We start from the raw sequence: 22,882 nt of genomic DNA on the forward strand, positions 1-22,882 counted from the left end.
AATTAAACCAAACCCAGTTTGATCTGTTCAAAGTTCCAGTGAGAAAATAATATTATAATTATTAATATAATATTCTGGTTTCCCTAAAATGATGAGTTATAGCAGAAGTAAGGACCTGAAAGGAAAATGGGGCAAGTATTGCTATTCTTACAATGATCATGTATGATGAAGAAAATATATGAAATGTATATGTATCAGTGAGCATATCCCTTATGTTGTCACATCCTGAAGGGGGGCACTATTGATCGAGGATGTGTACTCAGCAGATGAGTCTTGATCACTTCTTTACATCCATGTCTACAGCAGGGATTCCGTTAGCCGGTATCTTATTTTTAACTCTATGGCCGGTATTTACCGGCGGCCATTGACCGATAAAATATTTAATTGGCCGTTAATTATAAACACCACCGGCCACTGTGGCCGGTTGGGAAAATGCTGTTATTAGGCTATTTTATCATTTAAGCCTATTATTAATATTATTATTTGGATAAAGTAGGCCGACTTATGTAAAACACATTATTTTATACTACAACTTCCAATTTTATCCAAATTTCACGCAAATCGGTACACATGATCTCTATAGTCATGTGATCAAGACGGATGTGTTTGATTTTTCATATTCCATCCTGATTGGCTAAGATTGACATATAAAGTTTGCATTATTGTCTTGTTTTGAATAAAATTCCACAAATCATGAACGCACCGCCCGATTGCGATCAAACTTTGCACGCACATTCACACTATGTTGAGGAACAAGCAGGTCTAATTTAGCAAAACTAATGTTTTTAACAAAATGTCTCAAATCATGAATGCAGTCAGTGTCCGATTGTCGTGCAAGGCCTAAGAAGAAATGGCACCCTTTTCACATTGGCCCATTATAGCGCCACCAGGAGGCCACAATAGCCTACCTGACCTGGCGGAGACCTGTGCTCCGAGGAGCACTTTTTCTAGTTGTATTTCATTTTTGGCAAGCGACATCTCTGCATGATATAGTAGATCATATAATTTAGTTATATATAAAAACAGGAACAGATTGCATCTGTGATAAAGTGGAAAGAAGCGCAGCTCTAACGTAACAAGGTGTAATGATCACTTGGGTGCATGTATGCAGTGCAAACACGCATGTGACGTTAATTATAATATGGCCGATAAATGTATTCTTTGGCCGGTAAAATATAATCCTGTCGGCCATGGTGGCCGGCCCAAAAAATGCCTAGCGGAAATCCTGGTCTACAGATGGACCCTGTCAATGCTACAAAAACCTAAAGATTACATGTTTGTATCATTGAAATCTACAGCTACAGGATGATCCTGAGAAAACACCCAGATTGTTATTAAAAAAGAAAAGAAAAGAAAAGAAAGTGGATATTTATATTTGTGGATATTTTGTGTTGCAGCAAGAGAGGAAAAAAAGAGATCTAACAAACAAGAGAAAGACAGTGCAATTAAATTGTGAATTTGGAAATGATCTTTTTGACAACAGCTAACTGGATTACACAACTTTAGTGTGCTCTTAATGTTTGGGGAAAAAACAGCCTTCATTTTGCTCAGCTGTAAGATTTTGTCCTTTTCTTGGGGTTTTGTTGAATGCAAATGCATGTCGTAATTCCCCTGAGAGACACGCACTGACTGCAAACAGAGGGTCTCTCTCTGATAGCTGGACAGACTGGTGTTTGTGTGGAGACACGCACCGTGGAATAGTTAGCTACCGTCTATTACTGTTTTATTGTTTTACCTGCAGTATACTGACATGGAAATCCTTGCTTACAATTTATGGATTTCAGTCGTTAAGTCTAGCGGAATTAGAAACTCTCAAAATATACGATAAACCTTGACTCAAGATGCAATATCAAATGGTAATAGAAAGATTTATTTACAGCACTGTAACATTCACACATCAGATATGTTGTTCCGGCAAGGCACAAAGATAGACTGGCTTGCTCTTCCCTGACGTTCAGCTCATAATTGGCTACAGCAAAACAATAATTCATTTGATGTCTTCTCCTGAGCTTGTTAGTGCTAAAACATATCTCATCTGCACGGCCATAAAACAAAGGGGCCACTGACTTACTGGCAGCTGTGACCTGCCGACCTGAACTCCCTATTCCGGCCTTATCAGCAAAGAGGTTCTGGTTCTCAGCTCTCAAACTTTAGCAACACAAACTAATCAATGCTAAGCAATATAATATAATAATATAAATTTGCATCATCAATACCTACATATGAAGTGCTGGTGCAGCAGGCTACAGCAGTAGGGAGAGAAAGGCATTTGGATGGCTGTCGTACAGATTCAGAATACATTGTTATGGATTTTCTTTCTTCTTATCAATTATTCATTTCGCAGGCCGGATTGGACCCCGTCACAGGCCGCATCTGTCCTACAGGCCACCAGTTTGACACCTTTGCTCTGTGTTATTATTGATACAACAATGATAAGTAATCATCATATTAAACCCTGACTATGGTCATATATGCATAGCGAATGGACTGTACTTGTACGAGTAATTTTTTAAAATAATTTGTGCTTGTGTTCAGTTGGCTTTTCATTGTCTTGAAATAGTCCAAAAGTGAAGTAAATAAGCTTCCTAAAAGGACCCCCATTTGCCTACGTATGCCGGGGTGTATTTATAATTATTATTTTACTGATTTGAAATTTTACACAAGACGGTATGAAATGACAGTTGGGTGGATCTAATTGTACTCATGCTGTACATCTGCACAATAGGACTTATTTTGGAGATACATATATTTCTGTTCATGAAAGAAATATGAGTTAGAATGTGTGTGAATGTTGTCAAACTATAGTTTCATCTATCAAACATCTTCATCTCTCACGCTCATCATATCAGTGTCTGCCTCGCTGGGAGCATCAGTCATGGTGAAACATCCTGAAGAGTGAGCAGGATATCTCTTCAGCCAATCAAAAACCTTGTCAGGTGCACAGTAGTATGAACTTCCTGTTTCAGATGGTGTTCCCCCACTCACTGGAACAGAAGACAACAGACAACAAGATATTTACAATGGTAAACTAGAAAAAGCAGTGCCTGGTGAAACTGCGTGGGCTCGCTTAATACAAATACAAACTATGTTCATAATATCGGTAATAGATATAAAATAAATAGTGATATTGATGTAAAAGCGTAAATAGGTTTTGTAGAAATTGCGTTTGAGTGGACTACATAAGTTTAAAGCATAAATACATTGATCAGAACTTGAAGTAGCATTTGAGTTCAAGTTAGCTTGAAAAATATAAAAAATATTGAACAGAATAAGATGAAAAACCAAGTACTTGAAAATAGTTTGTCTGCCATTTGGATGGATTTTGCAAGCAATGTGATGTGCGTGCATTGCGAACCCACATAGGTCAATCTACTATCGAATGTGCTCTTTAAATAGCAGGGAAATGCTGCACTTTGGGACGCTAGAATTTTGACCAGGTCATAGCTCAGCTGGTCCCTAAAGTCAATCAAAATCCAAAGATAGTTGAACATAAAAGTGTAAAAAAAAAATTGTTAGTATGTGGAAGTAGTTAGAGTCACACAAAAGTGGTGAGTGTGCTCCCTGCAAAACAAGCCAACTAATTACACACAATGGGCCTCATGCAGCAACCGTTCTTAAGAGGAAATTTCTTCTTTAAAACCCACTTAAGAAGTTTTTAAGAAGATTTTGGTATACTCCAATGTTTTCTTAGCTGTGATCTGTTCTTAGGTAAGAACAGAATTTACGCACACTTTCTTAAGAAGACATTTCTTCTTAGACCCACTTAAAAGTTTTTAAGAAGATTTTGGTATACGCTATTTGTTTTCTTAGCTGTGATCTGTTCTTAGGTAAGAACAGAATCTACACACACTGAAGAGCACTCTTAGGGTGGCCTTTGAGTTCTTAAGTGTGACATGTTCATGCAAAAATAATTTATTCTCAAAGTTTCTTCAATTCTACAGTTGTATAATATAGGATTAAATTACAATAATATTTGTATCATATCTTTAGAGCTGTGGTTCTTTAAGTGTGGTCTGGGGACCCCCAGGGGTCCTTGAGGGAGTTCCAGGGGGTCCACAGCAACCGAGGAACAGTTTAATCACTTTAACCCTATTTTATACTTTGTTTGAAAATAGCCGATCTACAAGCTCAGAACGCGTCCCATTACTGGCCATTTTGAGCTTGAAGGTCGGCTATTTTTTAAACATTTTGATAAATCTTGAATTTTTTTCCCTGGTAGAAAATGTGTTCAGGTGGGGGTCTGCAGCCATATACATGTCAATTTGGGGGTCCTTGACATGAAAATGTATGAGAACAAAAAGCTTTAGAGTTTTCAACAGGTCTAAAATTAGAATCTAACCCAACGGACCCGGGTGAGTTGAAGCCCAAGCCCCATACCCTACCCACCCCATAACCCTCCACCCAACCCACCCTCACCCCCCCCCCATACCCCCACCCCCATATCCCCGACATTCGCCACACCACCATTTTCCCTTCCCCTTCCTACCTGAAAGCCCCCCTATACCCACCCGTCATACCCACCCCCATACCCCCCACACAGCCCCTTAAACCCCTCCTTGCACCACCCTATCACCCACCACACCCCTATTTCCACCCCATTACATACCAAGCAGCTGCTACCTTAAAGACCCTCCATATCCACCCACCAGCTTTCAGTAATATATTTTTTTATATCCACTACTAACGCTACTCCTGAACATGAAATATGGATAACATTTTTAACAGCTAATTTCAGAAAATTTACATTGATGTCTAGTGGTGATATGTTGATTAATGTGAGAGAAATAATAAAATACATTAATTAATTAAATAAAATAATTTGCTGTTCACTTCAGAAGTACCTCCACAGAACTATTAATGAATTTATTTTTATGTTTGGAGTCTGGTGTTCAACCATCTTTAGACTTATAGTTTAGGTATTCTTTACTTCATTCTCTCAATTTTATTTCTGTGTGTGATTTCCTGTGATTTCTGTGTGCAGCAATCACACACAGGTGTGACTGCAGGCAGAGCCATGCAGTCATGCCTTATATGGGGATTGGTGGGGCGGCTCCCTATGGTAGGATGAACTGGCACACCCCTTCAAGTGGGATTCATCATCATCAAGAACATAGTTACGAACAATTCTGCCTTTTAGGAACGTTTCATGAATCCGACTCGACTTCTCTTAGGAATTCACTTCAGGAAACATTAGGAACTTATTGCTGCATGAGGCCCATTGTTTTAATTTTTGCATTGGGCAAGGAAACGGTTTTCAGTTTATATGCACACTTGGTGAAAGACGAATCGTTGTTAAAGCCTATGCCACTTTTTTGTGTTAAATGTTATCCTCATTTCAGAGTTTATCTGATGAAGAAATGTTACGTTTAGAAAAGTCACTGTAAGATAGATCACATTGTAGTCTGTTAGCAGTCAATAATATTGATACTCACAACTTGGATTAGTGTACTCTTTGCTGTGTCTTCTCCTCACAGGTGGTCGGTTTGGTTCTTCTGGATCCGTCACCACTAACTTCAACATCCTCTCTATAATCTCCTCCTCTCTCTTCTTCCATTCTTCCTCTCGTCTGTTCCATTCTTCAGGAGAATACCTGTGCATTCCATGCAGTATGTTAAACATTGCATCCTGTCTTGTCCCATGTCCCTCCCTGAAGTGTCCTCTGTTCCTCGTCACTACGTCTTCTATTTTCTCCATCAGCTCCGTTACCTCTGAAATGTCCCACTTGTTGAAATCAAGAACATGGTACCTGTAGCCACATTTCTCCAGGAGCCACCTCAGAGGTTCTCCTTCAGACGCTATGTACTCCTCAATACTTCTCCCTCCCAGCCAGAATCCCCATGTGAACAGAATCAGAGCGTATTTCCAGACTCTGTCCCCCAGCAACTCAATGTGTTCCTTCACTGATCTCCTGTCAGCTTCAGAGAAGCTGGACATGACTGAAACATTCAGCAGGACAGCATGGGGTCCAGGAGAAGAGAGAGTCACACTTCCTTGAAGGTCGTCTTTCATCTTCTGTGATGGAGTTGTAGTCGACCAGTCTGGACAGATCACCATACTCACATTTCTTCCAGCAACTTGTCTCTGTTGTCTGACACATTCTGTCAGTTTATTCTGGATTTTAAACTCCTGGAATATGAGGTTTACTGGATATTAGTCATAATATTTGAAATCTTCTTTCTATCCTGGGTAGGGATGAACACACTGAATGTATTATTCCCCATCACTTTGTCTAACAGTGCCACAGCAACACTACAAAAAATAAATGAACAGTAATGCACTATATGGAATAGTTGGTTCTTTAGGAAAAAGAAAATATCACGACTGAACATTTTTGTCCCAATTTTCCATTTGTGAAATGGTAAGAAAAGAGCCCCTCCACACTAGCGTTCAGCTTCCTTAACTGTTAACTTTTTACCAGAATATCAAAGACATTTCAATTTAATGCAGGTATCTCATCTAATCCCTCTCTTTAAAAAATCTCTTTACTGTTTACTTTGAGGTAATTTATTATAACATCAAATTCATTCATAATATGACACACCTTGAATGCAGGTTCTCTGAACACATTTGTCTGTAGGATGACATTTCCAGCATTGCCTCTCCCAGTCTGCTCTCCTCCAACCAACATCACCCTCACATCTGGTAGACTCTGATGTTCTCCTGTTAGACAGTAACTCGACATTAGTTATTTAGGGCCTGGATTCAGAGATTGAATTATATTAATTATTACAAACAATTCTGCCTGAACTGATCGCAGAACAGTATAACTAATATATCACTCGGTTAATATTATACTCATGTGATCAATTATGTAAATATGTTGAAAAGGTATGAACGAATCTCTGAAGATTCTTCCGAAGATTTGTCATAAAACATTTGATTGTAAAGCTCCATAAAATATAATAATAAAGTCTCCATAATATAAAGAATGTATGTGTTCCCACACCAACAATATACAAAACAAATAAACATAAAAGTTACCATGAATTTGTCATGCTTTGAAGGCTGCTTTGATTTCTAAATTTGTCTGGCAGAAAAAACATGACAGACTTAAAGGGATATTTCACTTTCAAAAAAACGTTTGGTCATTTTATCGTCTACTCAGGCCGTTGTGAACCCCCCAGACAGTTTTTAAGTTGCTCGATTCAGTATTTAGAAATTTGATATTCATTTAATCAGACACGCCCCCTTCCTATACAAACCCATTGTAACTTCAAACTCCATTTTAACCATGTTAGATTCATCAAAAACACCCGTCCTTGGTTCTGGTGACTCATACCACCCCACTAATACGCGAGGGGGCCGTGTTTTTTCAAGTACTCTTTTCATTTATTTTTAAAAAATAATTTGGAAAATGAAAAAAATTAAATACAATAAAAAAATTAAATAAAATAAATGAAAAAAATGATCGGAAAAACACGGCCCCCTCACGCATTAGGAGGGCAGGGTGAGTCACCAGAACCAAGGACGGGTGTTTTTGATGAATCTAACATGGTTAAAATGAAGTTTGAAGTTACAATGGGTTTGTATAGGAAGGGGGCGTGTCTGTTAAAATGAATATGAAATATCTAAATACTGAATCAAGCAACTTAAAAACTGTCTGGGGGGTTCACAAAGGCCTGAGTAGACGATAAAATGACCAAAAGTATTTTTGAAAGTGTAATATCCCTTTAAGGTCGTGACAGACGGAAAGCGGTCCACGCGGGCGTTACCGCTCGGATCAGCCGTGATCGCGCCGCGATCATTGTTGTTTTGTCCTCCTGCGCGGTGCGGAGAAAACAAAAGCTCGCCACAATCCAGCTCTTGCAGCCCGCATGTGCACAAATGAGCATGCGCGCAAAAATTTCACGGGACCGCGCCCGCTCGCCTCACCGCCCCTCAACTTCACCGGGCGCTAGATCGCATATTTTAATAGCTTTTTATTATTTTATTTTTTTTAATCTGACGTTCATAGTGACAGAACACTATGTAACCCAAAAAAAGAAAAAAGAAGTCTCGCTAGACGAGATTGAAATCTCGAGATTTCAATGTCGTCTAGCGAGACTTCTGTTTGTTTTTTTTGTTTGTTTTTTTTGGGACAGTGTTCTGTCACTATGAACATCAGATCTCACAAAAAAATAATTAAAAAAAGCTAAAATATGCGATCTAACGCAAGGCCTATCCGCGCACGTTTTAAGCTGTGGCGGACCCGGGATGGAGTTATGACATTTTTCTACTGTACCCATTCATCCTAAGATATCATAACATCATAGAAAAGGTAAGAAAACCTTAGTCCAAAATTCTCCTTTAAGGCACGTTCAGAGTACACGTAGATGGGTTTTCACGTGTGTCGGGGGTGAGGACGGCCGTGCGCTCGTTATTAACCTAGCATAATCCAATACGTTTATAAGAACGCATAGGCCTATATACCTACCTATTCATTCACTAGATGGCAGTTGCGAGAGTATATAGCACGGGACAGTGTTTCGATGTCCGCTGATTATAAGCTGATTGTAGTTGCTTGTAAATATTGGTAGTTGCGGGTGGCGTTTTTTTTTGGGCTTGTTTCTAAAGTGTAGTTGCTGATTTGGGCTAATTATTATTTAAACCAGTGGTTCTCAAATATTTTCACGTCATGGACCCCCAAATTAATATGTATTTGTGTTGTTAGAATGTTTCAAAAATCTTCAAAATATTCCACATTTTATTTCACGTTTCTTTTTAAATAGCAGATCTACAAGCGTAAGCGTTTATGTGGCCTAGTCGCTTCTTTTGGGCTTGTTTTCATAGACCTGGTTGCTTATTTCTCTCACAAGATCTGGCAACACTTCTATGTGGGAGAAGTTATGTAAGCTAGCTGGCTAACGTAAAGTGAAAGCACGTCGGGTTGAGTTCAGTCCGCAGCCGGACGACAGAAAATTAGAGGAAAGTTCGACGGACAAAACGTCACGAATCTGTCTCCCCCTTTAGTCCCTATTTCAGCCCATGGTTCTTACGGAGAGACTAGTAGGCTATGTATGTCACTTTAGTTGTCATACTAATTGGGAGGGAGGGGATACAAATGGCTGAGCCGTATTCTTCTGCCTACACATATGTCATGTCCTAGTATGAGCGAATAGGGGAAGGGGATCAACGTCACGTGATTCTCTAGTTTGGCCCGGCAAAAACCTGGATGTGTCTCAAAGAATAATGATTATTGGCAGAATGGGGGAACGTTTTAAATATTTTACAGTCCCGTTTTCATTTTTCACAAGATCGGTGATTGTTGCAATGACCTGCACTATAATACTTCACCATATGTTGCACTATGACGAAATAAACCCACTAAATGTAACAATGTGTGCGTTCCGTAATGCAATTCCAATGGTGAAAGCTGTGTTGTTTCACCAATGCAATGAAAGAATGGCAGATTCGACCACGCCCCGAAATACCTGTATGTGTGTCTCAAAGAATATGGGAGAGATGTTGTTGGCAGCAATATTGTGATGATTATTATATACTGTATTTGGTGTGAATATGTATTTTTTGATTTGTCTTCCTTTTGTTCTTGGTCTTTATTGTATTGTTATGTTGTGTTTTGTCATGCTCATGGTGTATTGTCTACCTTTTTGTTTAATAAATATATTGAAACAAAAAAAGCAGCTGCTTTACTTTAATTATTTTAAACTACCAGCGATGTTATTGTTAACATCTTGCCACATTAATTGACAAGCACACTCATGGAGTGTACACGAGTGTAGTGGAGGGTCTCCAAGCAGACACATGGCCCAACTAACTCCACACTTTCCACAAAGAAATCGTCAAATATTCTGCCTGTAACACCAGCTGCTTCCCATACCGTTACTGTACTTGCACGATGTACAATTAATATCAAACGCATTATGACCCAATACTATTCAGCTCGCAATTTACTTCCGGATGGTCCGTTTTAACAGCAAATCATCCTCATCTGCGACAAAAAGTCAGCGCCTTCTTTGACGTTGCCACATCCGTGAAACGGGCAAGAAACAAGCACTGCCGTGGTCTGTGCAAACGAGCCCAAAAGCGCGCCCAAATAAGCCCAAGATCGCTTATACAAAAGGCAGACCTGGAAACGCAGGCTACGCCAATCATGTGCGAGAGATCTACAAGCTATGGGGCAGAGACGCTATGTGCCATACACTGTATCTTAGCAACAGCGAAAGCACTAACTCTCATTGGTCGTGTCATGCTGAGGGCAGTTTCGGGCAGCAGCATCGAATACTCGCTCACTCAGCTCGCTGCCGCCATTACAGTCACACGCAGCAACGGCAGGGCTCCGTGATAGTTGTGCGAGCTGAGCTGGACAGCACAATCACCGTCATTTCTCTAATAAATCGCCCTGTCATTCATATTGTCAAGACTTTTAGGTCACTGCAGCCTGCTACTAATGTAACCAATGTTTATGTCCACTACTGTGATAGCGTTCGTTGTATTTGAATGATTAGTGCCCAGGGGTGCTTAACATGAACATGCGGCTAACACTAACAGACTTTCACCGTTAGCATGTAGCTAACGTGGTTGTCATGGCTGAAGCGGCTGTGCAATCACTTTGTCAACAATGAACGTTAGTGTGGTGAATGTTAATATTGCTGCTCAGTTAGTCCATTGTAGATGGTGTATTTTGTGGCCTTGTGTGTCTTGTGGAGAACTATTTGTAGCTCCACAGCAACTCCAGTAACTAACGTAATGGCAGGTCCGCCCTGTGCAACACACGTTTAGGCTGCATTATGGGTAATGTAGTCATTTCAGATAATTTCGGTCCTATTAGGGGACAGTCAGTGAGAGCTGGATAAACGAGGTAAATGAACGCATGACGTCGGTGGGAGAGGACATATTGTGTGTTTTGGACAAACAGCAGCGTGGTGCTGATGTTTGTTGTGTGAAGCAGCTTAATGTCAGAGTGTTTGTGTTGGAACGCCTCAGTGCGGCTGCAGAGTTCATATGCAACCTCTTCCAGAGAGAGATAGAGACACTAGAAACTCTGCTGGAGAAACAAAAGACACTGCTGGACATTGACTTTCATATGGACATTAATCTACACACTGCAGGTATGTCTGTTACACATACAACATCAAACTACACACTACAGGTATGACGCAGCGTTTGCATTCCAGCCAGCACGCCAATCCACTTGAGTCCCAACTGGATGCCCTTGTGGGATATACGTGTGTTCTACCTAGGCAATTCTATGTGGGCCCGAGGTGGGTCCTAACTGGGATGCCCATGTGGGCTATAAGTAGGTTCTACCTGGCCCTTAGGTGGGCCCCAACTATGTGGGACCGAGGTGAGTCCTAACTGGGGTGAGTCCTAACTGGGTTTGCCCATGCGGGCTTTAAGTGGGTTCTACCTGGGCCCAAGTCAATAATGCACATTTGGGGAAGAGGAGGGGCGCAGGGCGGGCGCACAGATCGGTGAACCAATGGGAGCCCACGGATGTTTTCTCTGGAGATTTTGAATCCGCCCCTCTATGCCACATATCAGCCGCGCTAGAGGGTCTTTACTGACCAAGCCATGGCCCCACTGGCCCTCATGACGCTACGCCACTGATATACGCTACCAAGTGGGCACTACGTGGGCGCGGGCGCTAGAGGTGAGGCCCGCACAGCGGGCCGAACTTCTAGTTATTATTATTAATAGTAATACTAGCCAGTTTGATAAGATGCAGGCAGGCAGGCAGGCAGGCAGGCAGGCAGGCAGGCAGGCAGGCAGGCAGGCAGACAGACAGACAGACAGACAGACAGACAGACAGACAGACAGACAGACAGAGTTTAGAAACATCACCTTCAAACAGAGCTCTCAGAGTAGTTCTTTGTCTGTCTGTCCTGGTCATGAATGTCTGGACATCTTCCTCTATGTCCCTCTTCCTCTCTGACAACTTCTCTGAAACATCTCCATCAACTTCATAATATTCTTTGTCTGCTACCATCTCTCCTATCTTCTGCAGTAGCTCTGTGACCTGAGTGTCATCCGTCTTCTCATTGCTGAAGACATGGTACCGGTTCCCACATTTGTCAACAAGCCAGCGGAGGTTTTCCCCTTCAGCCTCAATGTGCTGCTCAATGCCTGTGTCTCCTAGACAGTCTCCGAAGGTGAACAGTGCTATAGTGTGACTCCACACTCTCTCTGTCAGAAGTGCCATGTGCTCCTCTACTGCAACTCGATGTGCTTTGGTGAATGCTTCATCAAGGGGAAGCATCAGAACAACAGCATGTGGTCCAGGAGGATAGAGAGACACACTGTTCTGGATCTCCAGTTTGTCCATCTCTGAGGTGTCCCGTAGTTGACTGTTGTAGAACCAGCCTGGTGATTCCACCACTGTCAGACGTCTCCCTGCTACTACACCATGTCTTACTTCACACTCCGCTGACCTTGGACTCGTTTTAGAAACACTTCTTCCCAGAATGGTGTTTCCTGCTGAACTCTTTCCAGACCATTGCTTTCCAAACAACAAAATCCTGAGGTCAGTCCCTCCTGTCATTAAAAACATTGATTACTTTCAACATAACACCTTTTTGTTTAATAAACAAAGCCACAACGTCCCTGTTTTTATAAGCTATGCAGCCTATGCTCTTAATATCTAATAATAAAATGTACAGTATATGAAATCAACTAAACATGAACATGAAATATTCTTTCTTAACAAAGTACCGTAATTTTCGTAAAATAAGCTGCACCTGAATATAAGCCGCAGCAGCTAAATTGAATGATTTGTACATATATAAGCCGCACTGGACTATAAGCCGCGGGTGTAAAATCCATAGATTTAGGAGGTCCCCTAGTGGCCGTTAGCTGTAAAAATCTATAGATAAGCCGCACCGTTATATAAGCCGCAGGGTCGAAAAATGGGGGAAAAGTCGCGGCTTATAGTCCGAAATTTACGGTAAAACAAAACATACCTATGTCCTTTTGAAGTGTAGTTGTTTGTTTCAGAGCACCTGCCCTCCTTTGTTCTGCTTTTCTTCTGATCGTTCTCTCCATCTCCTTCAGTTCCTTTGAGATGTGTTCTTTTGTCTCATAGTGACAATCATTACTAGTCACCATCTGGTCTATCTTCCCTAGCAGCGCTTTGACCTGACTTTCATCTCCTCGGTCAGTAATGTTAAGAACATGGAAGCGGTCTTCACATCTCTTAGTAAGATATCTTAATTCAACGTGAGATCTAATGAGATCTCTCACATGTTTAATTTTGTTTTGATCAGCTACAGTGAACACCACAATAGTGTGTTTCCACACTCGGTCACTGAAGAGAAGACTCACATGCTCCTCTACTGACATCCATGTTCCTACATATGGGATTTCCAAAGGCATCACTAGGAGAAAGACTTGTGGTCCTGGAGGACACAGAAACTGACTCTGTATGATTTCTAACTGAGTCAGATTTGGGGTCAGATCTAGTGGACAATGAGATATCCATCCAGGAGTGTCGACCACAGTGACCTGTCTACGAAACACTTCCTCTTGTCTCACGACACTCTTAGCTGTTCTTGTGTTTGTTTCAAAAACATCTCTGCCAAGGATGATGTTTCCTACTGAACTCTTTCCACTGGGTTCTACTCTACGTCTTCCCCCTATCAGAACAATTCTCAGATCTGTCAGGTCGCTGTTCTTCCCTGGTTGGAAAAATAAATATCATATTCTTAAAGATCACAGATTTACCAGTAACAGTCTGTTGCTTTGTCTGTTTTAATAGAACTCACCTCTGATGGAAGCTGATGTTCCACTGGACATCTTGTCTACAGCTGTTGTTGAACCACAAAACTGTTAAATAAGTCACAATTATTAATATTTATGTTATTATTATGCTAATGTGGCACCTACCTACATACATATATACATACATTATCTCAGTTAAAGTACTACATATTTACAGAACACTTTACTTTTATTTTATTCTCTTTAATGCACTTCAATTTAATAATGTATTGTCACCTCAACTAAAACATTTAAGAATTTGCTGCACTGTGCTCATAAAAATCATACCATCAGAATATAAAGTAGAATAATCAATTCAATAACATTTTAAAATCAAGTCAGATCAGGACTTTAAATGACCAATAAATAATGTGTCAGATGTATAAAAGAAGACACATCTTTAAAAGAATGTCTCTGAAGGGATTATTAGTCAATATGTTGAATGGGGGGAAAGATGCAAGTTGGAAATGCATGCCCCACCGCTGTTATGCAATACCCATTCCACGCATTGTCAGAGTACCCGTTGTACCCGTCTGTCTGTATCCCTTTTAAGCGTGCCAACGTGTCATCACCACGGGGGGGCGTGGCATTGGGCAATGTTAAGTCAATCTGGTTTTTACCCCTCAAAGATGTCCGCCGCTACAAAAAGACACTTGTTGACGCCCCCTTCAGGATTTTTGGCACGCTCTATAGGGAGTTCCGTGTCAGACATGCCCAAATATGGAGTCCATGCTATGATGTCATATTTATTACATCATGGTCCATACATTACTGCTATGGGGATTTGTGGGTTTATCTCTTTTTTTTTTTAACCTGTCTGTCTGCCTGCCTGCCTGTCTGTCTGTCTGTCTGTCTGTCTGTCTGTCTGTCTGTCTGTCTGTCTGTCTGTCTGTCTGTCTGTCTGTCTGTCTGTCTGTCTGTCTGTCTGTCTGTGTGTCTGTGTCCATTTATGCTCATATGGAGTGCCCTGATGTCATCAGTATATGTCTAGTATATAATCCCTCCCTCTCTTATTTAATTATCATTATTATAAACGTATAACATTAAACAGTTCTCCCTACTCAGGAATCATGGGATCTATCATAATGTATTATATTTCATCATGTATGAAATGCCACGCTGGCTGAGAGCTATGTTGATCGGCAACCCATCTGGGGATATACATGATCAATGGAATTGCTGCTGTGCGTCGTGCGTAAATACGCGCAGCGTCCCTCAACCAGAGCCTTCCCTCAACAATAGAGTCCTCAACAGGGAGCGAGAGATGCGCCTATCTCTGGACCGTCACCTATCTCTTTTAGAACTAGAATAAACAGTCAACAGTGCAAGTCCACAGCGCTGTGGAACAGAGCTGACGCGCACCTATAATTTCTGCTTTTCAGCTTTCATTTTTATATGTTTATTTAACAGGGACAATACAAAAAAGAATGAATCAAGTTATAAAACATGAAACCGTTGCATTGTATATGGGGTTTATAGCCGAGGCTAATTTGCGACCCCAGTCCCTGGTTCGACCTTTCTACACAAATATCTACCTAGTAAAAAAAATCCAGTAAAGGACATGCATGAAGCTCTAATCTAAACAAGTACAAAAACAATAACATTCCAAAATGACACGAAAGCAGTGACATTTACGTTTTAAAACGTGCCTAGTAACTACATAGTTCATGCACCTGTTAAGGACAGAGAGAGACACACGCAAATGACGCTCTTCACACGCACTCAGTTGTCAAATCATCCCAAGCGGGAAACTCAACTGCATGTGTCAACTCATGCACTGAAACACATTCACTTCTGCCGGTTTTTGATCAACACAGTGAATTAGATTATTGTTACTGGTTGAAATCAAACCAAAGCTGCGAACACTTAGGCCTACTGTGATTTTAGTGTGGTTGCCTCAAACGGCATCCACAGTAAAAAAAATAAAAAAATAAAAAAAAGTGGGCTCGTGCAGTTACTTGTTACAGGGTGGTTTAGTCTACAGCTCCACCCTGTGGAAGTACTGAGCCTATGACATATATCTGCCTCACGTGACTTTGTCTCACAGTTGTATCATTACTAGCCCTGAAACATACCATGCCACATGTCATACCATGACACAGTCATGTTACAAGCGTCATGTGAACCATGGCTATATTATTACCTGCTTACTGTGAATACGCTGCATTGAGACACAGCCTGACTTGCCTTGTTTATTATGCACCTACATCTACAACAATACTAATTATGACAAAGTCATACCCTACCGTATTTTTGATTAGCGCCACGTAGGCTACTGTGGTTTGTTTCGCAAGCTTGCACTCAAGTGAAAGTGAAAGTGTGAGCCTTCTCTTCATTCAAAGCTTAGGCAACATTTGTATTACAAAATCCAACAGCCCAGCCGGCGGAGTGAACAATAAACCAAATATACATATATATCTGCTGATGTAAGCTACAGTACTAGAACTAAAATAAACAACAGAATAAGACCAACACGTACCCAGTCAGATCGTTCACTATCAGAGTTTCCTGTATCAGTCTTTGACAAAACAGCATAAGAAGACTTTGAATTAAGTCCTTTGAGATGAGTTGTGATACTTTTAACACACATATACTAACCTGTTTTACATAGTGGAAAAGTCAAGCGTCATTGCCTTCCTCAGGTAGTTGTTTGCAGTGTTGCCAGATTTAGTGAAAAAAGCAGATATAGGAAAACAAGCCCAAAAGAAGCGACTATAATGGCGCCTGCAGCATGATCACACATGGGGGAGGGGTTAATGTAACACCCAAATCAAACCATTTTTGAAAATAGCAGATCTACAAGCTCACTTGCGAGCTTGTATCTGCTATTTTCAAAAATATCTTGAATAGTTTTTGAATATTTGAAATACGTTTGAAACTTTTTAACTACACAAATCTTGTATGGGTGGTCCCTGGCACAAAATATATATTATTAATTTGTTAAAAATGTATAAAAAATGTTACATAAAAACATTAGGAAACAAGTCCAAATAAGCTACACTTTAGAAACAAGCCCAACAAGTCCACAACCCGCAACTAATATTTACAAGTCAGACAAAAACAAGCCCGAAGTCACTTATAATAAGCGGACATGGCAACACTGGTTGTTTTCTGTCTGAGCTTTACACCTTTGAGCTTTGATCACCTAGGTCTGATCACCCGATACCGATCACCGATCCGATCTTGTGGGGCAATATTATTATTTATATTTTTTTACTTATTTTTTATTTTATTTAACTTTTGTATTTGTTAATTCATTTACTCATGCATGTATTAATTAATTTATGTATTTATCTTGCAGAATTATTTACTAGTATTACTATTTATTTATTTACTGCATAGCAGTAACCCACTGAGCATTTTTGGGGCTATTAGACGTCTAAAATACGTCTAACGGCTAGGCTAAAACCAGGTTATAATTGGTCTAAAAGTGAAAGTTTTTTCAACGTCTATTCTTAGCCTAGAGTTGATTAGCTGTTTTTTAAGCGTCTATATATAGACCGTCTATATCATAGCCGTTGAAATGACGTTTATAATATAAACGGTCTAAATATAGACGCTTAAAAAACAGCTAATCAACGTCTAGGCTAAGAATAGACGTTGAAAAAACTTTCACTTTTAGACCAATTATAACCCAGTTTTAGACAGAGGTCTAATAGACGACTATGGCTCACTGGGAACTTTAAAGAGGTGGTGCCATGTTTTTGCACTTTTTCTGTTTTTCATGTGTCTATGAGGTTGATAGAACTTCATTAAGCCCCCCGGTGGTGTTTTTATGGTGTTTTATGTCTTCTGACTATTTGGAGTTTCTTCCTGGAGGCTGAAACCTTGAGGGTCAAACGTGCCAATAGAGAAACAGCGCTTTAGTGACATCACAAAGCCATACCCTCCCCCTCATTATCATAACACAACAGGTGTGGGCATGAGGAGGAGGAGGGACTAGGACAGGTGGGTGGTGCTAAGGTGGTGGAGGAGGTGCTAAGGTGAGAACCAGGTATACTTAATGAACTGGAGGCGTGTCCACATAAAAACAACATTTTAACACTTACTGTACGCTTTTTTTTTTTTTTGAAAAAAATCCTTACATAATAATAATACCTTATGATCAGGTTTTAGGGTTGAAAAATATCATGGCACCCCATCTTTAACTATTCCTTCACAGCAGCACCGTGGAAAACAATACACCAAAATGGCCCCTAGAGGGCACTCAAGAACTGGCAAGAGCTGAAGGTTGAAAGTTCAGTCATTATTGACTGAGCCTATTTAATATAGGCTAAACACGGTGTAATAAAATGCCTCTGAACATTGGTATCATAGTTGCATTATTGCACATTGAACTGGCATATTATTAGTGCACCTTGTTAACTCTCTAACATTTCTTAGGCCTTAAGGATGTTAACAAAAGTAGCCTCTATTGTGGTTTAAACAGGGTCTGAAATATGGCATACAGGCAACTGACAATGTAATAAAATGCTTCTGAACATTTGCCATTATAGTGGTATTATTGCACACTGAACTGGCATTATTGCACATTATTGCTATCTCAATAACTTTACAGAACTGGAAAAACTAAGCTAAGTTGCAGTATTATTTAGGCTGAAGGCCTACGCCTTCTAATCATTGTTGGCAGATTCTTTTTAATAAAGAGATAAAGAGCAGCTTCTCAGTCTTTTCGGCAGAGAGTTTGTTCCTGCGCTCATTCAGGATGTTGGCGGCAGCACTGAACAAGCACTCAATATCCACACTCGTGCTGGGTGCAGAGAGGTAAGCTCTTGCGACAGTGACCAGGCAGCGCAGGAAAGCGATCCTTGCAGGTGTTCTGGTACTCCAGAGGATTTACCCTGAGAGGTAGAGATTCATCTGTGATGTCGCTATGGGCCTGTGGGGTTTCTTCCATGATTTCACCAAACATTGATGACAAGGAACCAGGTCGTGGCACCTTCTCAGCTGGCTCACCTGTGTCGTTGGCACTAGCAGCACTGGGTGCTTGGTCTGGGCCTGCCTGTCTGCTCAGCAGATCCAAAAGCAGTCCCTGTGTTTTTGTTTTCAGCGCTTCAGAATAAAATCTGTCCTTGTACCTTTTATTTGAAATAAAATAAAAAAGTAAAATAAAATGTTACATTCATTTTATTTAGCATTGGCATTTGTTGTTTTAGACCAACATGGACTGTACAGTATGTGCATTGTGCACCATAAGGGTCCATTTGCAGTGACGTAACGGAGGGGTAGCAAGTGATGCTGTGCGGGGGGGCCACCAGCAGGGGGGGGGCCCACCAGCAGGGGGGGGGGCCCGCCTGCGCTGATACAAATATATTTACAACAAAAAAAAAGAAAAAAGTTGATTTATATTGGTCAAATAGAACCGAATTAGACAGAATTAGACCCGAAATTGCACGCACATGCACGCGCGCTGCATGAAACTCCCGCGGGGAGGCCCCGCGATTCTGCGTTACGCCACTGTCCATTTGTATACTCTTGAGTTAAGTCAACACTGACTATTTTACTGTGCGTAATAATAGACCCAAGCTAAATAGAAGCTAATAATAACATGTTTTCTTTACTAAATCGTGGTGTTAGGATAATCTAAATAACTTTTATGTTGTTAATTATTATATTTGACTTATTAATACTAGTCCATACCCAGTCGACGCATCTGTGGGGGGATATGCGCACATGATCTGGCAACCTGGGAGGCAGTTTGTCCTATAGCTGGGCAGCCACGTAACCATTGCGGCATTCTTTTACACAAAAACTCTAATAAACAGCTGAGATTTGGTGAAATCGAAAAACGGGCTTCGTAGTTGCATGCACATGGTAATGGTCAAAGGCTGTGAGCAATTTCAGATCAATTGCACCAGCCACTGAGGAGAACCGGGCAGAACCAATTTTGGCCTCACCACGCATTACACCACGCACTACACCACTACAGAGGTTTGTCAAATTATAGGAGGATTCTAGGCTAAATGCGTTTTTTCTCACCTTGGGTCCATTATAGTTTCCAACATGTAGAGGGGCTCATTTTCAATGTCGGCAAATATTGTGGTCACAGCTTCCAGCAGGGATGATTTTAGTCATCTTCACACCATGATCCGATTCCACTTCTTTGCCAGGAAACGTTTTAAAGCCATCACCGAGTGTGGGCCATGCATGTCAGACTTGGTAATTCTGCGTCCTCCATGGCTTTTGCCATGTTTCGGGCATTATCTCGTAGTATGACATGAACCCTCTCTTTTGAAATTTTCCACGTCTGGAGCATGTTCTCAAATGCCGTTGCAAGGTTTGCAGCCGTGTGGGAGCCGGGGCACTCTTGTGTATGCAGGACCGCTTTATGCAGCTCGAAGTCTGCATCTATCCACTGCGCTGTCAAACTCAGAAATGACATGGGACTGACGTCCGAACACCAGATATCGCAAGTGAAGCTTATTGATGAAACATTTTCTTCTTTCAATAGGCTTTTGAGATGCGTATACACATCCTGGTGTAGCTGTGGTAGGGCGACGTCTGCAAAGTATTGGCGCCCAGGGAGAACGTACCGAGGCTCAACGTGAGCGAGTAATATCTTCCACCACACTGAATGGCTGGTCGTCCAGGCCTATGAATTCTATTACCTTTCTCGTGATCCCTTTAGCCTTCTCACCGTTAGGGTTATAGGACTCTCGATAGTTCTTTGCACCAGCAGCGCCCGTGTCAGCGTTTTCACTGCCTTTCTTTTTTCACTTTCTGCGGTCCGTTTAAGGTAGCCTAATCCCCATGCTCCTCTGTGTGATCCTTCTTCAAGTGCCAATTTAAAATTGTCGTGTTGAAACTATTTGGCTTGTTTCCCCCACGAGGTACTTTACCTTGCATATTTTGCAGATAGTATCTCACAAACTGTAAAGAAGTTCCACTCCGCGGACATGTTCAAACCTGCGTGCATGCAGCAGAGCAGTGCAGCGAGACCATAACAAACACTTCTTCCTTCTTTTAAGGCGGCTGGTATGCAGGCAGCGTTTCACCGCCACCTTCGGATCCGGAGTGTAAATCAGACCATAACAAATCCTTGACATATATACGTAGTCGATCGGATCGGTGAATTTACCTTTGATCGGATGTCCCAATAAAATTATTTTCATTGATATCGGCCGATCAGATCCATGGCCGATCGATCGGACCATCTCTAATATATATATATGTATACTATATACGTGTATATACTGTATATGGAATATTCAATTATTTTAAATTAATATTTAACATAATCTGAAAGCCTGATTTATACTTGGGGGGGGGGGGGGGGTACGCAATTGACTGGAACAGACGTCCAAATAGGGAACTTTTGGAATATTGAAAACATAGATTTTATACTAGTAGGTGTAGATGTGGCTGTAATCCAGATTGTACAGCTGTATGGCACATTTATCACCTACATTTATCACCTAAAATGTATGTATGGATCCACAGACAAGCACGTAGGTCTGTGTGCTTAGTGATGTATGGGCAAATGTATTATGGTGCCTTGAGATTTGATGATGTTTATGGATTATTGTATTGATTTATGCTAATTTTGATATGTATTTCATGCTTTCTCTGTCATGTAGTTTCTACGTTGAGAATCGAATAAAGCATGTTAAAAACTCAGTCAGACTTCAACCTTAATGGCCAGCTGGGTCCGCTACACTCAGTGCCCTGGATAGTGGATAGTGAAACTAAAGCTTGTGTATAGCTCAAAGATGCAGCAGAGCTACACATCCTGTTGGTACCAACATTCAGGGGTAACATACGCACATACTTTAGATGTTGGTCTGTCAGATAGCATAGTAAATAGACGGTCTGTTAGACGGGGGTCTGTCAGATGCAGTGTGGCTAACCACAACCTACATCTATGAGCTGCTGCATGAGGCTTTTCATGTTGTGCATTGACATGCAACCATACTATATACTATTTACTGTGTACAGTCAGTGCATTGTTTCTCATAAATGGGCAGGTCAATTTTCACAGGAAGTTCGCCTTGTGTATTTCACATGAAAGTCACATACGGTTTTCATCATCATCAGACTTCATTTGAAAAACATCAGACTAAACCGTTTCATTTGAATCACCTCTCTGTTAATTACAATGATTGAAAAAGTATTTGTTCTGCTTCTTCTTACAACAGTGTGTAAGTACATCTGCTATTCTACTACACTATAAAATCCATATTTAGGTAATACAATTTTACTTAATACATACCTATGCTCTACTGCATTGTATGTATTATAGGCTACTAAGAAATTATTATTCTTTGGTCTTTGCTTTATCTGGTAATTTTATGTTTCAAACATATTCTATTTGTTTCTCTTTTTGCCTTTGCCTTCTCTTCTCCAGCCATGATTCAGGTTCCCCAGCGGATCCCTTTGAGAACTGTCCAAATCGGCAAAACAGTCACTTTACGATGCCCACGGACTAAAATAACGGAATTGGTTTACTGGTATAGGCAAGTTCTAGGACATATGCCCCAAAAGATTTCTTCGTCAACCTATTACAAAACAGAACTAGAGAGAGAGTTTAACAACACACATTTAAGCGTGAACATAAGTGCTGCTGAATCCAGTCTAACCATTAGAAATATCAACAAAGATGATGAAGCAACATACTTATGTGTAGGAGGAACATCTTATAGTACGAAATATAAAGAAGGCACATATTTGGTTGTAAGAGGTACAGTATGTTACATTCACTCACTCTCTGTCAGTCTTCTTTTGATATCTTTATCACTTGCAGCATCTGCTATGCATTGCACTATTAACATAATGAACTGTTATGATTACATACATGATATGTACATTGTATCTTGTCAGCCATAGGTCCATTTTCAATCAAATCTCTATTCTTTTATATCATTTTCCATTCACAGATGACCATGAGAGGTCTGTCCACCAGACGTTGGTACCAGTGTCCGGGTCGATCCCTCTTGGAGACCCGGTGAGCCTCCAGTGCCAGGTTCTGTCTGACAGCAGAGCAGACAGTGACCCATCATGTCCGGGAGAACCAAATATATACTGGTTCAAATCAAATGGGTTCCATCCTGGCATGGTTTCATCTCAGTGGGACAGGAGCGGGACATGTGAACCTGAGACTGGTTCTGGTCCACACAGATGTTTGTACAGTCTCTACAAGGACAGTGTCCTCTCCTCTGATGCAGGGACTTACTACTGTGCTGCAGCTGTATGT

The 22,882-nt window shown here is 40.9% G+C and overlaps 1 protein-coding gene across 2 annotated transcripts; it reads right to left on the reverse strand.

The window, feature by feature from the left end:
- Window positions 1-1,849: 1,849 nt before the first annotated feature.
- Window positions 1,850-20,507, reverse strand: LOC308100845 (GTPase IMAP family member 8-like). Of its 2 annotated transcripts, XM_080449991.1 has the most exons (8): window positions 19,672-20,507; window positions 18,649-18,770; window positions 13,698-13,758; window positions 12,897-13,610; window positions 11,782-12,471; window positions 6,542-6,660; window positions 5,433-6,126; window positions 1,850-2,984 (listed from the first exon to the last, which is right to left on the reverse strand). In XM_080449991.1, exons 3-8 carry the CDS (start codon window positions 13,726-13,728, stop codon window positions 2,815-2,817), a joined length of 2,418 nt encoding a protein of 805 aa, XP_080306117.1. In that variant the 5' UTR covers window positions 13,729-13,758; window positions 18,649-18,770; window positions 19,672-20,507; the 3' UTR covers window positions 1,850-2,814. The 2 variants fall into 2 exon arrangements, with proteins under 2 accessions (XP_080306117.1, XP_080306118.1); XM_080449992.1 differs by lacking the exons at window positions 18,649-18,770; window positions 19,672-20,507 and adding an exon at window positions 16,291-16,711.
- Window positions 20,508-22,882: the final 2,375 nt, after the last annotated feature.

Source organism: Gymnoscopelus braueri (assembly GCF_963280865.1).
Source record: "Gymnoscopelus braueri genome assembly, chromosome: 14".
Classification (NCBI taxonomy): Eukaryota; Metazoa; Chordata; class Actinopteri; order Myctophiformes; family Myctophidae; genus Gymnoscopelus; species Gymnoscopelus braueri.